The sequence below is a fragment of the Amblyomma americanum genome, chromosome 9 (assembly GCF_052857255.1).
Source record: "Amblyomma americanum isolate KBUSLIRL-KWMA chromosome 9, ASM5285725v1, whole genome shotgun sequence".
NCBI classification, from domain to species: Eukaryota; Metazoa; Arthropoda; class Arachnida; order Ixodida; family Ixodidae; genus Amblyomma; species Amblyomma americanum.
The window spans coordinates 141408950-141428601 of NC_135505.1; the positions used below are offsets into that span (position 1 = coordinate 141408950).

The 19652-nt window shown below is 45.2% G+C and overlaps 2 protein-coding genes across 3 annotated transcripts; one reads left to right on the forward strand and one right to left on the reverse strand.

Annotated features, from left to right (window-relative positions):
• Nucleotides 1-7: 7 nt before the first annotated feature.
• Nucleotides 8-12805, reverse strand: LOC144104651 (uncharacterized). 2 transcript variants are annotated; one of them, XM_077637784.1, is made up of 4 exons: nt 12425-12805; nt 11673-11781; nt 8595-9521; nt 14-8043 (listed from the first exon to the last, which is right to left on the reverse strand). In XM_077637784.1, exons 1-3 carry the CDS (start codon nt 12706-12708, stop codon nt 8604-8606), a joined length of 1311 nt encoding a protein of 436 aa, XP_077493910.1. In that variant the 5' UTR covers nt 12709-12805; the 3' UTR covers nt 14-8043; nt 8595-8603. The 2 variants fall into 2 exon arrangements, with proteins under 2 accessions (XP_077493909.1, XP_077493910.1); XM_077637783.1 differs by having other exon boundaries at nt 8-9521.
• Nucleotides 12806-17196: 4391 nt separating this feature from the next.
• On the forward strand, nt 17197-19483 carry LOC144104652 (major heat shock 70 kDa protein Ba-like). Its single transcript, XM_077637785.1, has one exon. The coding sequence runs from the start codon at nt 17366-17368 to the stop codon at nt 19211-19213; it is 1848 nt and encodes a 615-aa protein (XP_077493911.1). The 5' UTR covers nt 17197-17365; the 3' UTR covers nt 19214-19483.
• Nucleotides 19484-19652: the final 169 nt, after the last annotated feature.

Consider the following 19652-nt stretch of genomic DNA (forward strand, 5'->3'; position numbering starts at 1 on the left):
AACAGAAGCAGGTTTGGAACTGCTTTATTATTTTTCTTTCTGCACTTCAATCAAGCAACATCTGCACAACTTTCTTTGCTCACACAAACACACAGTAGTAAATAAAAACACGCAGAAGTGAGAATGGCCACAGTTGCATATGCCCACGGTGAAGGCCTCCAACATGCAGTCATAACGGATTTTTCAATGCAACAAAACCCCAGTTGATGCTTGCTCAATGGTCATACCAGGACAGTTTACAAACAGTAAATTAAAAATTTCAGTACAATACAGAATTCCCCAGAGCACTGCAGCAAGGCTTCTCAGACAGATATGACCACCTCAAAGACATCTCAGAGATATCCAGAAATATCTAAACATGATAAGTGCAGCAGCACAGAACCCAAATGAGACCAGCCACTCACCAAAACTTTGGCTGGTGCTAAGACAGAAACTAAGATGGGGTTAAAAGGACTAAAACACAAACAGTAAGACGACGACGAGCCATGCCAAATTACAGAATCGGTCTGGTTTTCACATTCCATGTGAGGGGCATGTTACCTGTAGCACTAGCCTTCACAAAACTGGTGCCAAAAACCAGGCATAAACATTGCACGCATGTGTGACCAGAGACGTTTGTATGTTTCCTGTTAAAAACGTTACTCGTATGACTAGAGGAACACAACCTTAAACAAACATAAAGCTCATACACTACACACATGCATGTGACTAGTCAATTTCAAAATGAGTATTGTGCTCAAATGACAGTGAGCAAGGACTGAATTATACACACATCGAACCATTCATAGCTACATTAAATTTCAGTGTGCAGACAGATGTATTAGGGTACGCAAACACAGAAGTCGGAGTTTTTTTTGTTTTTTTTACCTTGCCAGCACCGAATATGAGAGCTTACTGAATAATCTACAGACTTTAGTGAGTTTGCAAGTTTACAAAAATTCAAAAGGTGAGACACAGTCATCAAATGGACTGTGTTTGAGAGCGAGAATATTGTTTGAAAATGAAAGTTGGTTTTTCGAGGAAAGGAAATTGTGCAGTATCTGCCTCACATAACAGAGAACAGACACCTAAATCAACCACAGCGCCCCTGAAAGGCAAGGGATAAAGGAGGGACTAAAGGAAGGAAGAGTGGCTCTACCACCCGGGGATCTTAGCATGCACTGACATCCCCCAGCACACATTTTTGCCTCATTTGAGCAATTTGTTGATTTAGACTAGCCCAAACATCCTCAAAAAGTTACCCCAGTTCATTCACCTGTTTATCAGGCAGGCTGTAATATTATTTATTTAGTTACTTATTTAAAGAGACAACAAGGACAGTTTCATATATCGTCCACTTCCAAAAAACCAGAATTTGAGATTTCAACACCACACTCGCACTACCAATGTGCGATTAAATGCTGCAACTATTTCCCAGGCTGTCGATGCAACCAGTAATGGCATCTGCGTCTTCATTGTAAAAGCCCTCATGAACAAGTTCTGTTTTGTGCTTACTGGAGCAGAGGCCACTCATTTGGCTAAACTTGGTCATGCTGGCTGAACTAATGACATGTGACATTGATTAAGCCAACATAATAAAAATTACATGCAAATTATTATAAAGCCAAATGAGTAGTTCACATAGGTGGAAAAGAAGGATTTTCTTGATTTCCAAGCTTTACGAACACAAGAAAGTTCTGAAACGTAACTATGTAGGGTTATACAGGTTATTCAACAGAATGTAGGCCACCTTGAAATTTACTTTAGTGCCCCTTTAAGCAGTTTATACCATGCACGCAACAAATTCATTGTTTGCAGTATTCCCTCGTGCAAGACAATTACCACGCTTTCAATGAAAAAGTTACGGCTTTCAGTGCCATGGTCAGAGATAAGAATGACTCAATGTATTCATGAAAGATGTGACATTTAATTAGACATGGAAAGAAGTGTGGACCAAAAGAACAAATGCAAGCAAAAAATATCTTAGTTGAATAGCATCAGGCAAAGGGAATCAAAATTGATAAGTTGGTGGTCTATTAGAGATACAGAGTGAATAACAGAAGAAAGAAAAGGATGGCAGAGAGCTTGATCGAGTGATTAGCTTGGGAAGTTAGCTGGGATGGTGTCACATAGCATAGGGTAAATAGGAGGTTGCTGCAGCAAGCACAAGCCGACATGACTACACTGTAACGCAAAAGATGCAGTGAAACATACTGAGCACAAGTGTAGGCGGAGTTCCTGCAGACACTAGCAAAAACAGCAGCATTTAAAACAAGCACATGAAGCATGCTAAAAAAAAAATTGAAAATTGGTTTTTGAGGAAAGGAAACGACTCAGTAACTGTCTCACATATCTCAGTGGACACCTGAACCCCAGTAAGGGAAGGGATAAAGGAGGGAGTCAAAGAATAAAGGTAGAAAGAGTTCCCCTTTACTATGCACTGACATGGTGCACTGACATCCCAGAGTATATGGGCGCCTTTTGTGTTTCGCCATTGAGACGCAGCCACCACAGTCTGGTTTGAACCCGGGTACTCCGGCTCAGTAGACGAGCGCCTTAACCACTGAGCCACCACGGTGGGTGTACATTAATGGCCTCAAATTCACATTCCTTTGACCTACTCCAACATCGCAGTTCAAAAGCAAACAAAAAAAAGTCACCATGCATGCAAGCTGGCTTTCATGCAATCTGAACACACTTCTCACTTTCAGACATAATCTCCAAGAGGACCTTTCATAGTCATAGCTCATAGTCGTGTAAATGCAGTACACACCATCTAAATGAACAGCATGCATATGTGCCACCAACCAGTAAGACTTCACTTTCACTATGAGTCAAATAAATAAATATATAATTCATCAGTGACTATCTTTGGCAATGCTAAGATGAAAAACAACCAGCAGACCCAATGATATCAACTAAACAAAGTACTGTGAAAACAACAAGTCATAGAACGAGGCCTGCAGGATACAGGCCTGTGACCACACGTCAAAATCGTCCTCAAGCACAAGGGTGCACCTTGCTATCAAAACAAGAGAAGTTAATATTTCATCACCCCAGCATTTTTATCTCGCTTATGTAAACAGGCGAGAAGTTATTTTTCAAGAGCCTTCAAGGATAAAAAAAAAAAATCCATGCATGTCGATCATGATGCTAAAGCTAGAGAAAAACAGTGAAAACAAGTGCACGATTGCTATTTGCTGATGCTGAACCACATATCACATCAAGCATGTCACATAATTGATGCTGGATGGATTACAATATACCTGTTGCATAGCTCAAGTGTCATGATATCGAGTACCTTGCGAAACATTGTGACACTTTCACAAACAATAAAATCCCTTGCAGGTTGTGGACGCGCAACAGAGCAAAATAAGTGCCTTCATGTCGGATGAAATTTGAGTGAAGTTTACCAATGCAAAGAAACCTAAACATGCCAGCAAAAGCATTCGTTGTACAGGCTCTGCTTAGTTTTCATTGTCGACGTCAACAATTGTAATGCAAATCTAGTGAATCGTTAGTAACCACTTACCCATACTACAATGCCGACAAAAAAGGAACTTGTCTTGCCCATTTTTCCTTATTTCATTTCAACCAAGGAAGCACCTCTATTTCATGAAGGAGGTCCAACATATGTGGACAGGACCGAGTGCTTGTCCTGTCTTTGCTGACTGTCCTGCGTTTGCTTTTCTTAAAAGATTAAACTTTTTTCACACTTGGAAGTATGTTTACAGTTTGTTTCCAAACAAAACCTTCCATATGCTTCTGGTAAAACACAATGCAGGACAATGAAACAAGACAGGGATCACATCCTGAAGCAATTCACGTCCAGGTTCAGCCCTTCTGCCAATCGTCGTTGCAAACCATGTTGTCATGATTAGCGGCTAAACAAGCAGTTTCATTTGCCACCTCTAGAACAGAAAGCGAGGCTGCACAAGGGAGGAAAAGAATGAACTGCAAAAAGAAACGTGGCTGAACACTGCACAAAGACAAACAGATGTCCAACCCTCATCCTTGTGGACACACTTTCCAACTAAACTTCTAAGGTCTACGTTAGAAACGGGTCACTGAACGACAAATGGGAAGGTTAACTATATTGTGTGAACCTTCTTTACTACTCTGCTTTACACATCTAAACCAAGGATTATCGCTGCCTGTCTCGTCAGTACATTTTTAAAACCTATAAGAACATTTCAAAAGACTAGCTTTGGTGTAAATGCATTAAAAAAGAATTGCACGTAACCCCTTCAAAATATAAGTCCATGCAGATGACGTGCTAACACAAGCTTAACCACCTAGCCAGTCAGTACACTTGTTTCAACTCAATAAAAACATTGCAAAAGACTAGCTTTAGTGTAAGCGAATTCATAACAAAACAAAAGGTCGTGCACATCTTTCGAAGACCTTCACAGTAAAGGGCAATTTACTGTCCTATATAAAGACGTTGTGGGAACATACATGAGTGAAGGTACTGCGCAAAATAATACAAAACACGGGACGAGAAGGGCACAAGGACGGGCCCCTTGACGGGCGTCCCAAGGACGGGAGTCCTTGTGCCTTTCTCGTCCGTGTTTTGTATTATTTTGCGCAGTACCTTTACTCAACGATGTACGACCGACTCGCCCAGCAACATGCACTCTTGGGAACATATATATATAAACAAAACTGCTCAAAAGTCATATAAAAGCCATATCTGAAATTGAGAATATGTAAGATGTACATAACGACATTATGACATCTAACAGCTGCCAGGTCATATTAGATGTAAAGGACATTCCAACCTTTCGCGAAAAAAGGCCTGCAAAGTCAGCACTACAGTAAAAGACACAACAATACTAGCCTCGCAATAAAGGATGCTGAAGGAAAACTAGTCTGCAAGAGTCAAGATCAAAAATGAGAATGCTTCCCGGTGACATGAACATGCAAAGTCACCTTGCATGGATATAATTATAATATCCAGACCAAAATTTCATGGTAAGCTACATACAGACCTTTTAAACAGCCTCAGGAAAGTAACGTTTCAATAAAGGAGACTTCAAGAGATTGGTATGTAATGAACTTAGATCTGAAAAAATGAGCGTCTTGTGCTAAAAACATATGTAACAATACCCTACTGACATCCAAGTGGCCAGGTCAGTTTTACATTTAAGAACATTTCACACTTTCTGAAAAAATCTCGTGATGGCTGTTTCACAAGGGCCTCCAAACAAGCAAAAAGTGAGCAAAACAGTGAAATACGCAAACTGAGTATCTTTGGCGATGGCTTCAATAATGACATAGAGCTCTTCTCACTTATCCCCAACAAAAGGAAGAGGACAACAAAATGACCACTACAATGTTTCAGTTCAAAGATAGAATTAAACTGAAACAAAATATCTTTGGTGATGGCTTCAATATTGACGCACTGTTCTTTGACAACATTATACAAAGAAAAGAAACAGAATAACAACAAAATGACTACTATACAGAATGTTTCAAACCAATGGTAGAATCAAACCAAAGTAAATATTCAAAATTTCTCGTACATTGCTTCTTGCATTTCTTCAGCGTGTCAGTGGTATCTTTATGTAAATATAGGCTCTGAGAACATACATATCAGCAAGACCAAACACAAGCAATCCCTCACTTCTACTCACTTCTACGTGAACACTTGTTTGAAAATGAAATTAACCATCCTCACTAGCACACTGTGTGGAGAGGCTGGTTGATGTCTTATAGGTGCTCGGCTGACATTGTGGGAGCAAAAAAGAAGGGACACCGACGAGCTAGTTCATTTAACTGATTTGTTGAAACCCACTTCTTTGCTATATACATGCAAGTCTCTCAAGTTTACAGACTGACAGAGTTAGTCACAATACACAAAGGTGAAGAACACGCTGAGGTACACGCAAGGAAAACAAAGACACACTCAAAGAAGTCAGTTCACCCTCAATGTTATTATCTTAGAAAAGGGGCCTGCTTTTCTGCATACGCTGTAATTTTGTTTTATTTTTGCATATATCCTGGTGTGCTATTTACTTCTGTATACTGCAATTAACTCAGTCGTAATGCAAACAAGACAGACTAATGCATAAATAGCGTGTGGATTTTGATGAATAAAACAACTGGAAGTAGCACTTGTCCATGTCCAGCTGTCTCTTTACCCCTTTTTTTCTTACACTCCCATAATATACACTGTGTGGAGCAAGGCTCTAGTTACAAGCAGCTCTTAGTAGAAGCAGGTGCAGTCTCTGTTCATCTCCAAAGAAGAAAATGAAACAAATTTGCACACTGCAAACATAAACAATGAAATGCAAACTCAGCGCAAATTGGAGTCTTAGTCCTAGTCATTTCTTTCAAAGGCAAACAGTCAGGCAGTTCTATCCATGAAAAGTTTCACACACCTGCTGTGCTAAATTAGCCAAATGAAGCAGCCGCGCCATGCCAAAAAGCAGCCAGGTCAAGCCAAGTTAATGAATGCAACAGAGATATCAGGGTCCTTTGATCACTTTCCACTGGTCACAAAGTTTTCCCAAAAGATTTTTACAGACAAAAATAACCATTACAAGAGAAGACACTTCGTGAACGACCACAGAGATGGCATTTGCAACCAAAAGCATTAACTGGCAAGCACATGCAGTTACTCTCTAATTAGTTTTCTTGAACCTTCAAAAAAAAGCCTTCCTTTTTTTTTTTTTGCATATGATTCCAGGCTCAAACTAGCATTTCTCACAAAACAGCTGCAACACTTATTACTCGGGCATCAGTGGTAGGGACAAATACCCTATCCTGCCTTCTCTGTCTGTCAGCATACTATCATATCCTACCAAGTGTGAAATATTGACTGGTTTGCTGCCTACCCTGGCGGCAATGATCCCACCGATCTTCTGAGAGCCCTCTACAGATAGACATAATCCGTCTTCTTGAATGCAAGTTTACTTCGCTGCTTTTGAAACAGCATGCGAGATCACAGCCCACTACTTTTCAATGGCACAGGTTCCACACAGCCGCTTGTGTGGGAGATTCTGGATGTAGAGCTAGCAAGCAGCGATTTCCCGCATTAATAATAACGTCTCAAGAGATTTAAGATTCAAAAAGAATGCAACCAAATCTATTACACTGAGGCACATGAAAAACATACAGACCATAAATTAAAAGAAAATCAAACACCCCAGTGACAAATCGAAACTTTTGAATGCGACATGAGACAGTATAATAACAGCTTCCAAATTTCTTATATTTGACAAGACACCAATGACATACATCACAAGGTGAGTGGCATTCGCTTTATACTATGATGTACTAAAGATTCACTCAGTCTCAAGAATTATTTTTCACAAACTTAAGGTAACGATTTTTGGACCAAGCTTTGTTTTCCTGCCAGCTAATTCCACTCATACGAAAACACAACACAGCCTTAATGGACAGTTTGGATATCAGCGAGATGCCATGATGCTGCCTCAAGATGGAGACAGAGCAATTTGGGGTTGCTGATTTTAACAACTATATCATGTGCAAGAGACATGAACAGTGCAACTTCAAAGACCAACAGTAGTAGCCCAGTCAAGACAGACAACTGGAAGTGTCCGAAAATAAAAAAACAACACCAGATCAAAACATATGAAAGCACTTTTTTTTAAGGATGGAACTAGATTGTTCCATTTGTGATCTTAATTCATCTTTTCTTGCGCTGGTCATTTTTCAAACCTCCAAGTTGTCTTTTCTGACCAGTACTGGTCTAACAAATGCCATAAGCTTCAGCTATGTGGGGAGTCAGTCACATACAAATGCCTTAATAAATATGAACAGAAAGAAAACTATCAGCCAGATCTGCAAATTACACCAAAGGGATCTTCCGAACGGTGGCGAACATGTACGACTTGCAATACAAGTGACGTCTAATGAGTTAGTAAGCAGTCAAGAGACTCAAGACCATGCATACAGTGCAGTTTGTAGCAGAGAACGAGATGAACGTCGGAGCTGGTTGAACCAAGATGCAAGGCTGCTTTCTGAAGTGTCCTCCTGGGTTGCTGGTTCACAGTGCACTTGCAGATTCCAGATATGAGGATTAGCTGCAGTTTCGATCTGTAGGTAAACAACCGGACTCAATGAGGAAACCATGCTTTGTGGAGCAACCCAATGTATAACATCATTGAGCGTTGAGCCAAGAAATAAAAAATCATAAATATTCTTAGCATACGACATTTAAGTGACTAAGACATAACAAATAAATTACATTCATGATAACATCAATAAATAAAGGTAGCCTATCAGCTCAGAATGCAAGCAATGCAACGGTGGAAAAAAAAGGCTTCCCATGCAGACATTGCGTAACTCATGATTTATGGCAACAAGAAGTGGCACTCCTTGAAATTGGTTCCGAGACGTGCAAAACACGTCTTCCTACACAACAAAAGAAAAGCAAGACATCATGTACAACAGCAGAGCTAGCCCACATAGCTTGGCAAGAAAGCAGACACAAGCATGGGTTAAAAGGGCCTAGTCTGCGGGCACAATTTCTCACAGCTCACATACTCTTCACACACAACAGCACACACAAAAATGCTTGGGTTCGTGAGAATCGGATGGTACCATAGAAAAAGACAGCGTGGCGGCTTAAGCACACAAACACCTACAGGACACGACTATAGACGCTGAAACCTCCATTCGATACGATGACCACCCTTGCAGACGGATGCGACCAGGAGCGAACCGTCCTTCTGGCTCTCGCTCCGCATCTCCAGGGACCTGGCACCACACTGGCTGCAAAACCGCGTCAGTGCCTCGATGTCAGACCGGCCAACCACGTAACGTTCCGTGGCGGACGCCTCGCCGTCGGGCTTCTTCTCCGCGACGGAACCGCGGTCACCGTTCAACACCGCCTTGAGCGCCTGAAGAACCACGCCAGAGTTCGTCCCACCATTAAAACCGTCGTGCGAAACACACTTGTGACCCGAGGACCATTCGGCCTTGTTATGGCTGCAGCCGGGAACAATAGAGGTGAGTCGGAGACTCGGGCCACAGTTCAGGCCATCGCCATCTTTGGAATCGACGGTGCAGGGCTCAAAGCACTTGTCCTCGTCATACTGCAGAATGCATTCCGGCTCCAGATAAACGTCGCAGTCACTGCAATCGCCACTGTCCACCGGCTCATCTTTCACAGTAGCAGAGCCTTGCTCGTCGACCCGACCGAGGTTGGCGCCGGGCTGGAAGACAATGGCGGGGTGAGATCCCGGTAGGCCACCGCCACTGCCGGAATTGTTCTTTGGCACGAAGAAGAGGTTCTGGAAAGTCAGCGATGAGGGCTGCGGGGAGCTGAGTAGCTGGAAGAGGACGGGATCCTTGGGGAGCGTGCCATCAGATGGGATCGGGAGCGTGACCTGCCGCTGACAGTCCTTGGAGGAGGCAATGGTGGTGATGACGCTGGTGGCCGCCTTGGGCTTTGAGACGAGGAGGGATGTTGGCTGGGATGACGCTGGCGGAGGCGGAGGCGGTGTGCCCGACTGCCTCGCGTTGTTTGGCCAGTAGTGGCGGGTGCGGCTCCGTGACAGAACGGCATCTTGCTGCACAGCAAAGGATCGAGCAGTTTTGAGAATGGCCGATTACACTACTGCATAACTTTATCTGCCTAAATGAACATGAATAAATAGAAATTACTCATGTGCATGACCTGCATGCATAAACTGAAGGTTCTAAAGAACTAATGCAGCATTTTTTAACTTGCGAACAGCCTCCGATACTTATTAGCCTTAAAGTAGAAGCATTTACAGGAACTTCTACCTAAATTTGTGGCATCCAAAATCACGCTATTCACCCTTATTTCTGCAGCTGCACCAACAAAGTCTTTTGTAAACTATGGTAAGCTACAGACTGTTCCGAGCCCCCTGCAACAAGCATGAATACAGGTGCCAACATGCTTTAAAATGTATGTGTGTATGTGACAATGACAACATATGCAGAAGCATGCACAAGAAATGGCTTATCAAAAGTCATATCATAAGAATCTGTTCAGAAACCGCACGTCACTGATCGCTGCCATGAATAGAGCAAAGTTAAATAAATTTTGCACGTATAGTGATTTACAATGTTTAATTTTTTGTCCATAGCAATCGTGAAACAGAACAAAAAATAATGCACACTTCTGACAGAGCGCAATCTTTGTTGATTAGCTGCCTTCTGCATAGAGAGCCGTGTCACTCATGCCCCCTCTTTGGCCCTTCTCACTTGACAGTACGTCAATTTAAAGAAATTATTGGATCAAAACTGTTAAAAATTCTTATGCTCTTTTTCAATACACATCTGGCTGGAATATTCGCTCCCGTTTATAGCAAATGCATTTCAAAACGAATTGAACATTTTCACCCACATCAATGTTTAGCGTGATATCAGGTTTATCTAAGTGCTAGTAACGTTACTCGTTTTTTCAGTTATTTGCTCCATTATAGCAATAGCCCTCTAAGCTCTGTTAATAATATTGTTTTAAATTAAATTTGTTTCAAAAATGAAACAAACATTACGGTTCGATGTGGTAGCTCCAAACAAAAATTTAGCTTTACAATTACCAAATCATGCCGCATGTAAGTTTCATGCGTATCCTTTACTACTATTTTTTCGTACCCAACGCTGGTATGTGTCACAATGTTTGAGATGGTTGCATGCATATATAAGCAGAATAAAGAAAACATTCTCACTTGTGAAGTCAACAATAAACATAACAGATCAAATTCAAGCCACAGAACATCATTCACATAGAAAAGAAAACGGCAAAAAAAAATGTCTGAGTGTGTCAGCAATAAATTTTGTAAGGTTCTCCTCTGCTTTCGAGACGAACGGATTTGTAAACATGTGTGCCCAGTTCCCATTTAAAACAAAAATGTGCCCATTATATTCAGCCTCAAAGAATACAGTGTAATCATGTGAAAAAAAATAGAACCGGGCCTCATCCCCGTAAGGATGAACATCACTAGCGACTGGCACACTAAATGAATGCAAAAAACATTTAGTAGTTGCACCAATATTTCACAGATGATGCAAGCCTTGTCGCATGAACCCTCCATAGTATGGTATCGTACTATACAGTATGGTATGAAATGCTACGGTGAAGTATGATATGGTATACGAGGGTTAACATTCTGAGGTTGCACGTATGCTATCCAGATGTCTCCGTGATACATACCACACTTGCAATTTTTAACTACCTCTCCACATATACAACCACTCAAAATTCAGAAACTCTTTGAAGAAAACTAAATACAATTAGATGACCTCAATAAATATCGCTGACTCCACACTAAATAGTTTTATCCCAGAATGTACTATTATTAAACATAAAATTTCCTCTTCACTATGACAGACTTATGATAGACACACACAAACTGTACCAAAGCAAGCTTAGGCACATCAGAAAACATTTTACAGTAGTCTTCCTATGATATGATCCAATAAACCACCCCACATATAACAGCTAGTAAAAGTAAGTGGTACTGTTTCCTTGCACTGGACAATTAACCATCTGTGCTCATTCATACAAGTATACGTTACATTACCAAACATGCAGCAATTGCAATACTTACAGAGTGATTTAAATGCAATCAGTGCAATATTCCCCCGGAGGCTGTGTTTGCAGTGATAAAGATTAAGATATGCACACACAGTACACTACGGGCATTATACTTCTTGACACACTGCAACTGCGATAAATAAAACTGACATACCTCAGTCGTTCCGTGGTTATGTGATGAGTTGAAGTCCTTGATGTAAAGCTTTTGACCGTCCCTTGTACAGCGTATCTTTATGTGAAAGGGGCAGTTGATCTGACGCGAGCTGTAAAATGAACGGTGAAGTCGTCCATGCAATCAGAAGAGTGAAAACGAATCGCACGCGCCATAAACGAAAGACGCAAACACCTTCGAAGCGAGCGTTACGGGGGTTCGTTAGCAACTCGAGATCTTTACGCGGCATCGGATGTTCTAAATATAAAATGCAGTCGCTAAAATTAAGAGCCGGTCAGCTGTAAACAATGCGGAGGTCACGACACGGACACATGTGGATATCCTAGTCGGCAGCGAACGTAAAATCCTTCACCCGGTACCGAATCAATCCACAACGGTTCTGCAAACACAAACAACTCGGGCGTGAATTAATTACCGAGCTGGAGGCGACAGGTCAGAGCACTTGGGTTCAATTTTCTTTTTTTTTTCTTCAACCGGGGTTTCGAAAACGCAGCACGTATGGCGATCGAAACGGGCTATAAGCGCAGTTAACCAACGGCGCGCTGCCTGAGCAGCCGAATATGAAACCCGACACCACGCAAGCACCTAAGGAATGTTTTACGCCGGAAGCAAGCGCTACGGGGGCATCCCTTTCGCGTCCCCGGCATCCGAACGGCTTCACCACGGCGTCCCTGCCGGCGCACTTATCAGCTGATCCGCGCGCTATCCACCACAAGGACCCGCTCACTGCTTACCTTGACTGTTCAACCCGGCCGTAGTGACGGGACGTGGTGACGGCAGTAGCATTTCCCCGCGATTGAAACTTGCGTCCGCCGCGGACGCAGGCGTAGTAGATTTCGGCAAACTTGAGCTCGGGGTTGTAGCCGTCCGTGGATCGCACTTGGGCTGCCTGAATCTTGCGCGAACTGCGAATGTAGAGCTGCACCGAGTTGCGAAGCTGGAACGATTGGATGCGCCGGTGCAGCTCGGTGAACGAGGTGAATTCTTCGCCGACGAAGAAGGTAACGTCGGCGGCCATCTTTTTTCACGTAAACTCTCCCGGCGGCGTCAACACCACCAGAGCGGCCTCCGAAGCGTTTTTTTGCTCGCATCCCCCCCTCTACTGGCCCCCACGGCTCGGCTTGAACCCACCCCTCCGAACCCTCCGTTTTCGTCGCGCGCACACACGCCGCAACGTCGACCCGTTCTAGCCCTTTGATTGGTCAATTCTAACCACGTGGGCCTGACACGTAATTTTTTTGCTCGTGAACAGACCAATGGGCAGGCAGCTTCTGCTGTTCGCCCAGGGTCGGGACTCCGCGAGCACGGCGTCGTTACAGCACGCGTTTGCATTCTAATCGTGTCCGTCTTGCACAAGTTTGCTCTTTTGTTGCTGTCCACTGTCGCCCGCGACTTTGCTGTGTGCCCGTGCTAATTTGCGACTTCGATTCTCCGAGTTGCGACATTTAAATGCAAGCGTCTTGCAGTCGGCGCTTCCACTCAAGGGAATCGAGGCAAACACAGGTGCGCGACGTTGAAACGAAACCGAAACGGAATGTAAAACGTATCAACCAACAAAGAAGCGCTTGGAGGTTCAATTAAAGCGCGCTCCGGCGTCCGACGCTCCCCTGTTTAATCGATTGATGGCGCGGCCGATTTTCTTCTTTATTTCACTTGTTCGCTTCCTTTTGTATCACTTTAGAGCGTGAAGCATCGACGTCCAAACACGTTATAAAATGACGCAGCCTGGTCATTGCTGACTGAGCGAGAAACTCTGCAGGTACAAATAAGGCAAGCGAAATTTCACGGAATTTTTTTTTTTCGGGGTACGCTGATTCACTTTATTGTTCAACATTAGCCATAATCGAATTAAATGCGCGGAGTGTTTTTGCTAGATACTTCCTGCTCAGCTGTACCGATTCCGCCAGACTCGACGGTATCGTCGACGTCGATCCATCTGGCCCATATTAGTATATAAGATCTGACATCGTGTTCTTTTTCGTTCATACGTACACATGCATGCGGCAATTAAGGGAGGAAATAGAAGGCCTCCTCATGTATCATACCATATATATGTCAATTCATTAGGCAATTCAGAGAGTTATTTAGTCGCACGTAATTTGTAATAAATAGAAAAAAAGTTCAAAACTTTCTGCAAAAAAAAAACTGTTTCACTGGGTGGTTTGACAGTTATTCAGGAAAAACACATTCAGTGTCAAAGTAGCCCACAGTTCACTAGGTATTCATATATCATCGTAGCTGCAATTGATCGATCTCTGAACGAAACCGAAATTATTGTGCGCGTGCAGAGCTGCTACGTATAGCTTTTCAATACCTAAAAGTAAACATTCTTAAAATCATTCGCCATGTGCTACGATTCAGTTTATTAAGGAGTAATTTCTAAGCACGCTTAATGGTTGTTTCAGGTAGTGGAAAAAACGCGCGAAATTTGAACAATGCTGAAGCCTTATGGTTTGGAAACACCGTGTTTGAGGACACCAGAGGCCAGGTTAACATGTGTACTTAAAGGCTTTAGGTGTGCTGACTCATTATGATGTAATGACAATGTTGTGCACAGGAGAGCGCACCATATGGGGCCGGGAAGAATTCGAGGCTTCATATAAATGATTCGAATGATTCATATGCCGACAGCTTGGACGCAGGGACCGCGTCATCGTACACTCCTAGACTTCATTGGATCAGCGAACCTTTTTTTTTCATTTATTTAAGCATCCTCCCATCATTACATACCCTTTTATGCCTTGAGGCACTAGACATTGCTCTGAAAAATATTCGAGGCTTGTTGCACTGCATGGTGTGCCCATATGTCGTCGAGTGTCCTAAATAAATTTGACACCCGTCGATTAATAACTGATGGCATGACTTGATATCGTTGGAAAAACTACTCAGAACCTGACTTAACTGTATGATTATATTAATACTCGTTTACACGTGCGTCAGCTGTCAAGGTGTATTCTGTCATAATAACAATAATAATAATTGGTTTTGGGGGAAAAGAAAGGGCGCAGTATCTGTCTCATATATCGTTGGACACCTGAACCGCGCCGTAAGGGAAGGATAAAGGAGGGAGTGAAAGCAGAAAGGAAGGAAGAGGTGCCGTAGTGGAGGGCTCCGGAATAATTTCGACCACCTGGGGATCTTTAACGTGCACTGACATCGCACAGCACACGGGCGCCTTAGCGTTTTTCCTCCATAAAAACGCAGCCGCCGCGGTTTTTATGGAGGAAAAACGCTAAGGCGCCCGTGTGCCCCTTAGTCTGTCCAAAACCATTTTAATGGTCCGAAGAAATAATCAACATTCACCTGACAATGGATAATCAAGGCTGACATTATTTTACCATTTAAATCACCGCTGTTCGTGTCAGTAATGCCTTAATTTTCGATGAAACGTACTACACAAAATGATTTACGCAGACAGCGATTCCCTGGAACGAGCTGGGCAGCTTGCCGTTCACATATGCAACTGTCGTTGCTGTTATACTCTGTAGCAAATGACCCGCACTCGCACGGGGCATCGACTAAGGTTGCAGTGCCAATTTCACTCAGTCGTCTTTCAGTCTTCACGGTTTAGATTCGGAATGTCACTCACGTTTCTTTTTTTATTTATGTATAACTTTGTAGTTTACGAAATATCGTATTTTGAACCCAAAACATGGTAGCTACATCAGGCACAGAATTCTTCACTTCAACGGGCACTGAATTCTTCATACAATCCCACTGTGATTGTGTACTCGAAGTGTGACGCCCTACCACAAATCACCACCTGGGGGTCTGTGCGTGCACTGACATCGAACCGCACAATGGCGCCTCTTGGGCTTCGCCTCCATCGAAACGCGGCCGCCGCGGCCGAAGTAGAAACCCGGGTGTTCTGGCTCAGTAGCCGAGTGCCCTAAGCACCAAGCCATATTCATCTGAAAGCGGCGATTGTATGTAAAGCAGCAAAGGCTACGGTTTGCAGACATTTCCGAGTTCCTTTTCAAGCATTTTCTCTCATGGCCTGCACCGTCAGCTCATGCTTCAGCTCGTAGCAACATATCAGCAACTAATATCGTAGCAACTTTCAACATATCAGCAACTAAGTGCACACATCAGCTGCCAAAATGCACGCTTATCCTAGGCCATCAAAATTTTAAGGCCTCGAAGAGAAATGCTTTCCTGTAACAAATGCTGCCACAGGTTTAGTCACAGTGCGGTAGGCGAGTTGTGAACGAGATTTATTGTGTCATGAATAATTAACGCTGCCATCTGAATTTGTTCTGGTCAAATTATGCTTCAACTTCATATTAAACATAGGTACAGGAAGACGATGAACGTATAGAAGGCAAGATGGTGGCGTTTGCAAAGCTGCTATAATTGCTAGACTGGCTATGGTGCCCTGGCCCCCAGCAGGATGCAGTATTCTAGAGGTACCGGCAGTTCAGGCTGCGGCATTTTCTCTCATAATTATCGTCAGCTTTAAATCGTGATCATGATACATTTTAGAGCGAAAGCTCTACTCTTCGCACAACTCCCAAGGTCAAGTTTGGTGCACGTGTGACCTATAGAGCCGGGGTAGCTGAGGTGTGGCAAGTGACAGCATATCACGTGACTCGCTGTGGAGATCGAGGCGCCGCAGCAGCGCTCGCTCGGAGCCTCGACGCTGCTGTATCACGTGACTTGCGAGGGGAGGGTATAGCAGCTGCTTCGCTGGTACTCGGTCGCTCAGTCTCGCCATGGATGAGGCGAGCGCCAGATCGACTCAGGCGCCAAACCATGCGTAGCCATGCTTAACAGAGCTTTCTATCGTATAACTAGGTATCACTGAGGAGCGCATCACTCGCATATCTCGAATCACTGAGGAGCGCATGACTACATACCAGGAGATTACAAACTATTATAAAGAACAGAGATTAATATACCCGGCCCCGCATAAATCACTAAATAAACAAAAACAGGTTGTTTGGAGGCAACTTCAAATAGGCACATTCCCTAGGCCACACAGAAGAGCCCTAACGTACTCCGGTAACTTAAAACCACAGTGCCCCATATGCCCCATCCAAAAGGGAACCTTGCACATATGATATACGGATGCCCCAGGCTTAAGCCTAAGCCAGAATGGCATATTAGCACCAAAGAACAGTGGGAGACTGCGGTAACCAGCTCGGAACCTGAGGTTCAGAGGCTGGTGGTGGATTGGGCGCTGCAGGTCGCCTGCAGGCACGAAGTCGCGGCCATCGCCTGAAGCCTGGACCCAACACCGCATCCACGGCGGTGACAATGCAACCTTTTTGGTTCAATAAAGTTTTCAATGAATGAATGAATTCTGATTCGATCTTGTTCGAATTTGTTTTATTTTTCATATTTCAGCAGCGATCTACGTGTTACGCTACAAGTAGCAAATTCTTCACCTTGGGACCAATCCCTCTCGTTGGAATGGGCCAAATGACACGGCCGTCGCAGAAGCCAAGCGAAGAGACGTTGGCCATTTTTTTTTTACGCGCAACCGATTTCTAGAGGTTTGGACAAGGAAGAAGTGGTTGCCCTGCACGCGCCGTTGGGCAGCGCGTTTCGGGGCCTAGGCGTTCGCGAGCTTTTACCACCAGCCGCTTTACAGCTCCCGGTGTACCGTCCGCCGCCCCGGTCTGGGCGCGCCCTGCTGACGCAGCGGACCTTCGGGCATCCGGCGCGACGCCACCATGGCTACCGCGTCCGAGCCGGCTATCGGCATCGACCTGGGCACCACCTACTCGTGCGTCGGCATCTTCCAGCACGGTAAGGTGGAGATCATTGCCAACGACCAGGGAAATCGGACGACTCCCAGCTACGTCGCCTTTACCGAGACCGAGCGCCTCATTGGGGACCCGGCCAAGGCGCAGGTGGCCCTTAACCCGGAGAACACCGTGTTCGGCTCTAAGCGGCTCATAGGGCGTACATTCGACGACCCCAAACTCCAGGAGGACCTGAAGCACCTTCCGTTCGCCATCATCAATGAAAACAATGCGCCCAAAATTAAGGTCACGTACAAAGGTGAGGAGAAGGTCTTCAATCCCGAGGAGATATCCGCTATGATCCTCACCAAAATGCGCGAGGTTGCCGAGGCCTACCTGGGGCAGAAGATCACGCTCGCCTGCGTCACTGTGCCCGCCTACTTCAACGATTCGCAGCGACAGGCGACGAAGGATGCCGCCACCATTGCCGGTCTACAGGTCCCCAAGATCCTGAACGAGCCGACAGCCGCAGCTCTTGCCTACGGCTTGGACAAGGTCACCACTGGTGAGAAGCTGGTTCTCATAGTGGACCTCGGAGGAGGCACATTCGACGTCTCGCTCCTGTGCATCAAGAACTCGCAGACGTTTGACGTGCTCGCCACGGCTGGCGACACTCATCTGGGGGGAGAGGACTTCGACAGCCGGATGGTCGACTACTTTCTCGAAGAGATCAAGCGCAAGTTCAACACGGACATCTCGGACAAGGCGCGAGCAGTGCGACGCCTTCGAACCGCGGCCGAGCGGGCGAAGCGCATCCTCTCTTCTACGGCCGAGACGAGCATCGAGATTGATGCTCTGTTTGAAGGCAACGACTACTACACCAAGATCACGCGGGCCCGTTTTGAGGAACTCTGCATTGACCTTTTCAAGAGCATCCTGGGACCGATCCAGAGGGCTCTTGACGACTCGAAGACGGACAAGATGAAGATCGACGAAGTCGTTCTGGTCGGTGGCTCGACCCGCATACCGCGCATCCAACGGCTCGTCAAGGAGTTCTTCAACGACAAGGAGCCCTGCCACAACATCAATCCGGACGAGGCAATTGCATACGGAGCGGCAGTCAGTGCAGCTCTGACGGCTGGAACCAAGGACGAGACCATCAAGGACGTCAAGCTGTTGGACGTCGCCCCTCTGTCCCTAGGCATAGAGACAGCCGGCGGAGTTATGACCAAGATCATCGGCCGAAACACCAAGGTCCCGTGCAAGACCTCGAAGCCGTTCACGACGTACTCTGACAACCAAACTGGAGTGACGATCCAGGTGTACGAAGGAGAACGGACAATGACAAAGGACAACCACCACCTGGGACGCTTCGAGCTGACGGGCATTCCGCCAGCACCCAGGGGTGTGCCGAAGATCGAGGTCACCTTCGAGATCGACCACAACGGCATACTGAACGTTTCGGCCAGGGACGAGAGCACAGGCCACGCCCAGTCCATCTGTATCACGCACGAAAAGGGGCGCCTGTCGGACGCCGACATCGACCGAATGCTGAAAGAAGCTGAGATGTACAGGCTCGAGGACATTGCTCAACGCGAGCGCGTGGCATCCAAGAACTCGTTGCAGAGTTACGTGTTCAGCGTGCAGCAAGCTGTCAAGGAGGTAGTCAGCGACAAGATATCGCAAGAGGAGAAGGATAAAGTGCTCGCCAAGTGTAAGGAGGCGAACGCCTGGCTCGACGACAACCAGAACGCGGGCGCTGCCGACATCCAGGCCAAACTCAAGGAGGTCCAGGAGGTGTGTTCGCCGCTCATGATCAAGATGCACATGGGCTGAAACAAAATGGCTGTCTAGCTTCCCGCCGCGGCTGCCCGGACTTTCAGAGCAGCGTTGTCAGCTGGATATTGGCAAAGTGCTATGCGGGCCCGTGATAAATTGACCAAAGTTTGTGTTCCTCAGAAGTCTACAAATGCACGGTCTGAACTGCCCCAACATGCGTTTCCCGTGGTCACAACAGTACAGGGGCGCGGACAGCAGTTGAGGACTGACCCCGTGACGCAGTTTAAATGTTTGGCATTAAAAATGAGTCATACTGGTTTGACCGCACATACTGTTCATTTGTGTCCTTGCAAGCCTGAGCGAGTGAAGAATGTGCAGCGGAACGGTCCTGTATATAGAGTTTCTCCGCATCCCACATGCGGTACGCTAGAAAATACCCTTGGCAGGAGACACAAGGCGTTTTATGCACACATTGTGATTACCGATGTAAGGGGTG

Bases quoted from the DNA above. Each gene is read 5' to 3' on its own strand.
- LOC144104651 (XM_077637783.1), bottom strand. From the start codon at position 12,708: ATGGCCGCCGACGTTACCTTCTTCGTCGGCGAAGAATTCACCTCGTTC. The intron at 11,782-12,424 runs GTAAGCAGTGAG...TTCATTTTACAG, and splicing joins GGCCGGGTTGAACAGTCAAG to CTCGCGTCAGATCAACTGCC. The intron at 9,522-11,672 runs GTATGTCAGTTT...TTTGCTGTGCAG, and splicing joins ATAACCACGGAACGACTGAG to CAAGATGCCGTTCTGTCACG.
- LOC144104652 (XM_077637785.1), top strand. From the start codon at position 17,366: ATGGCTACCGCGTCCGAGCCGGCTATCGGCATCGACCTGGGCACCACC.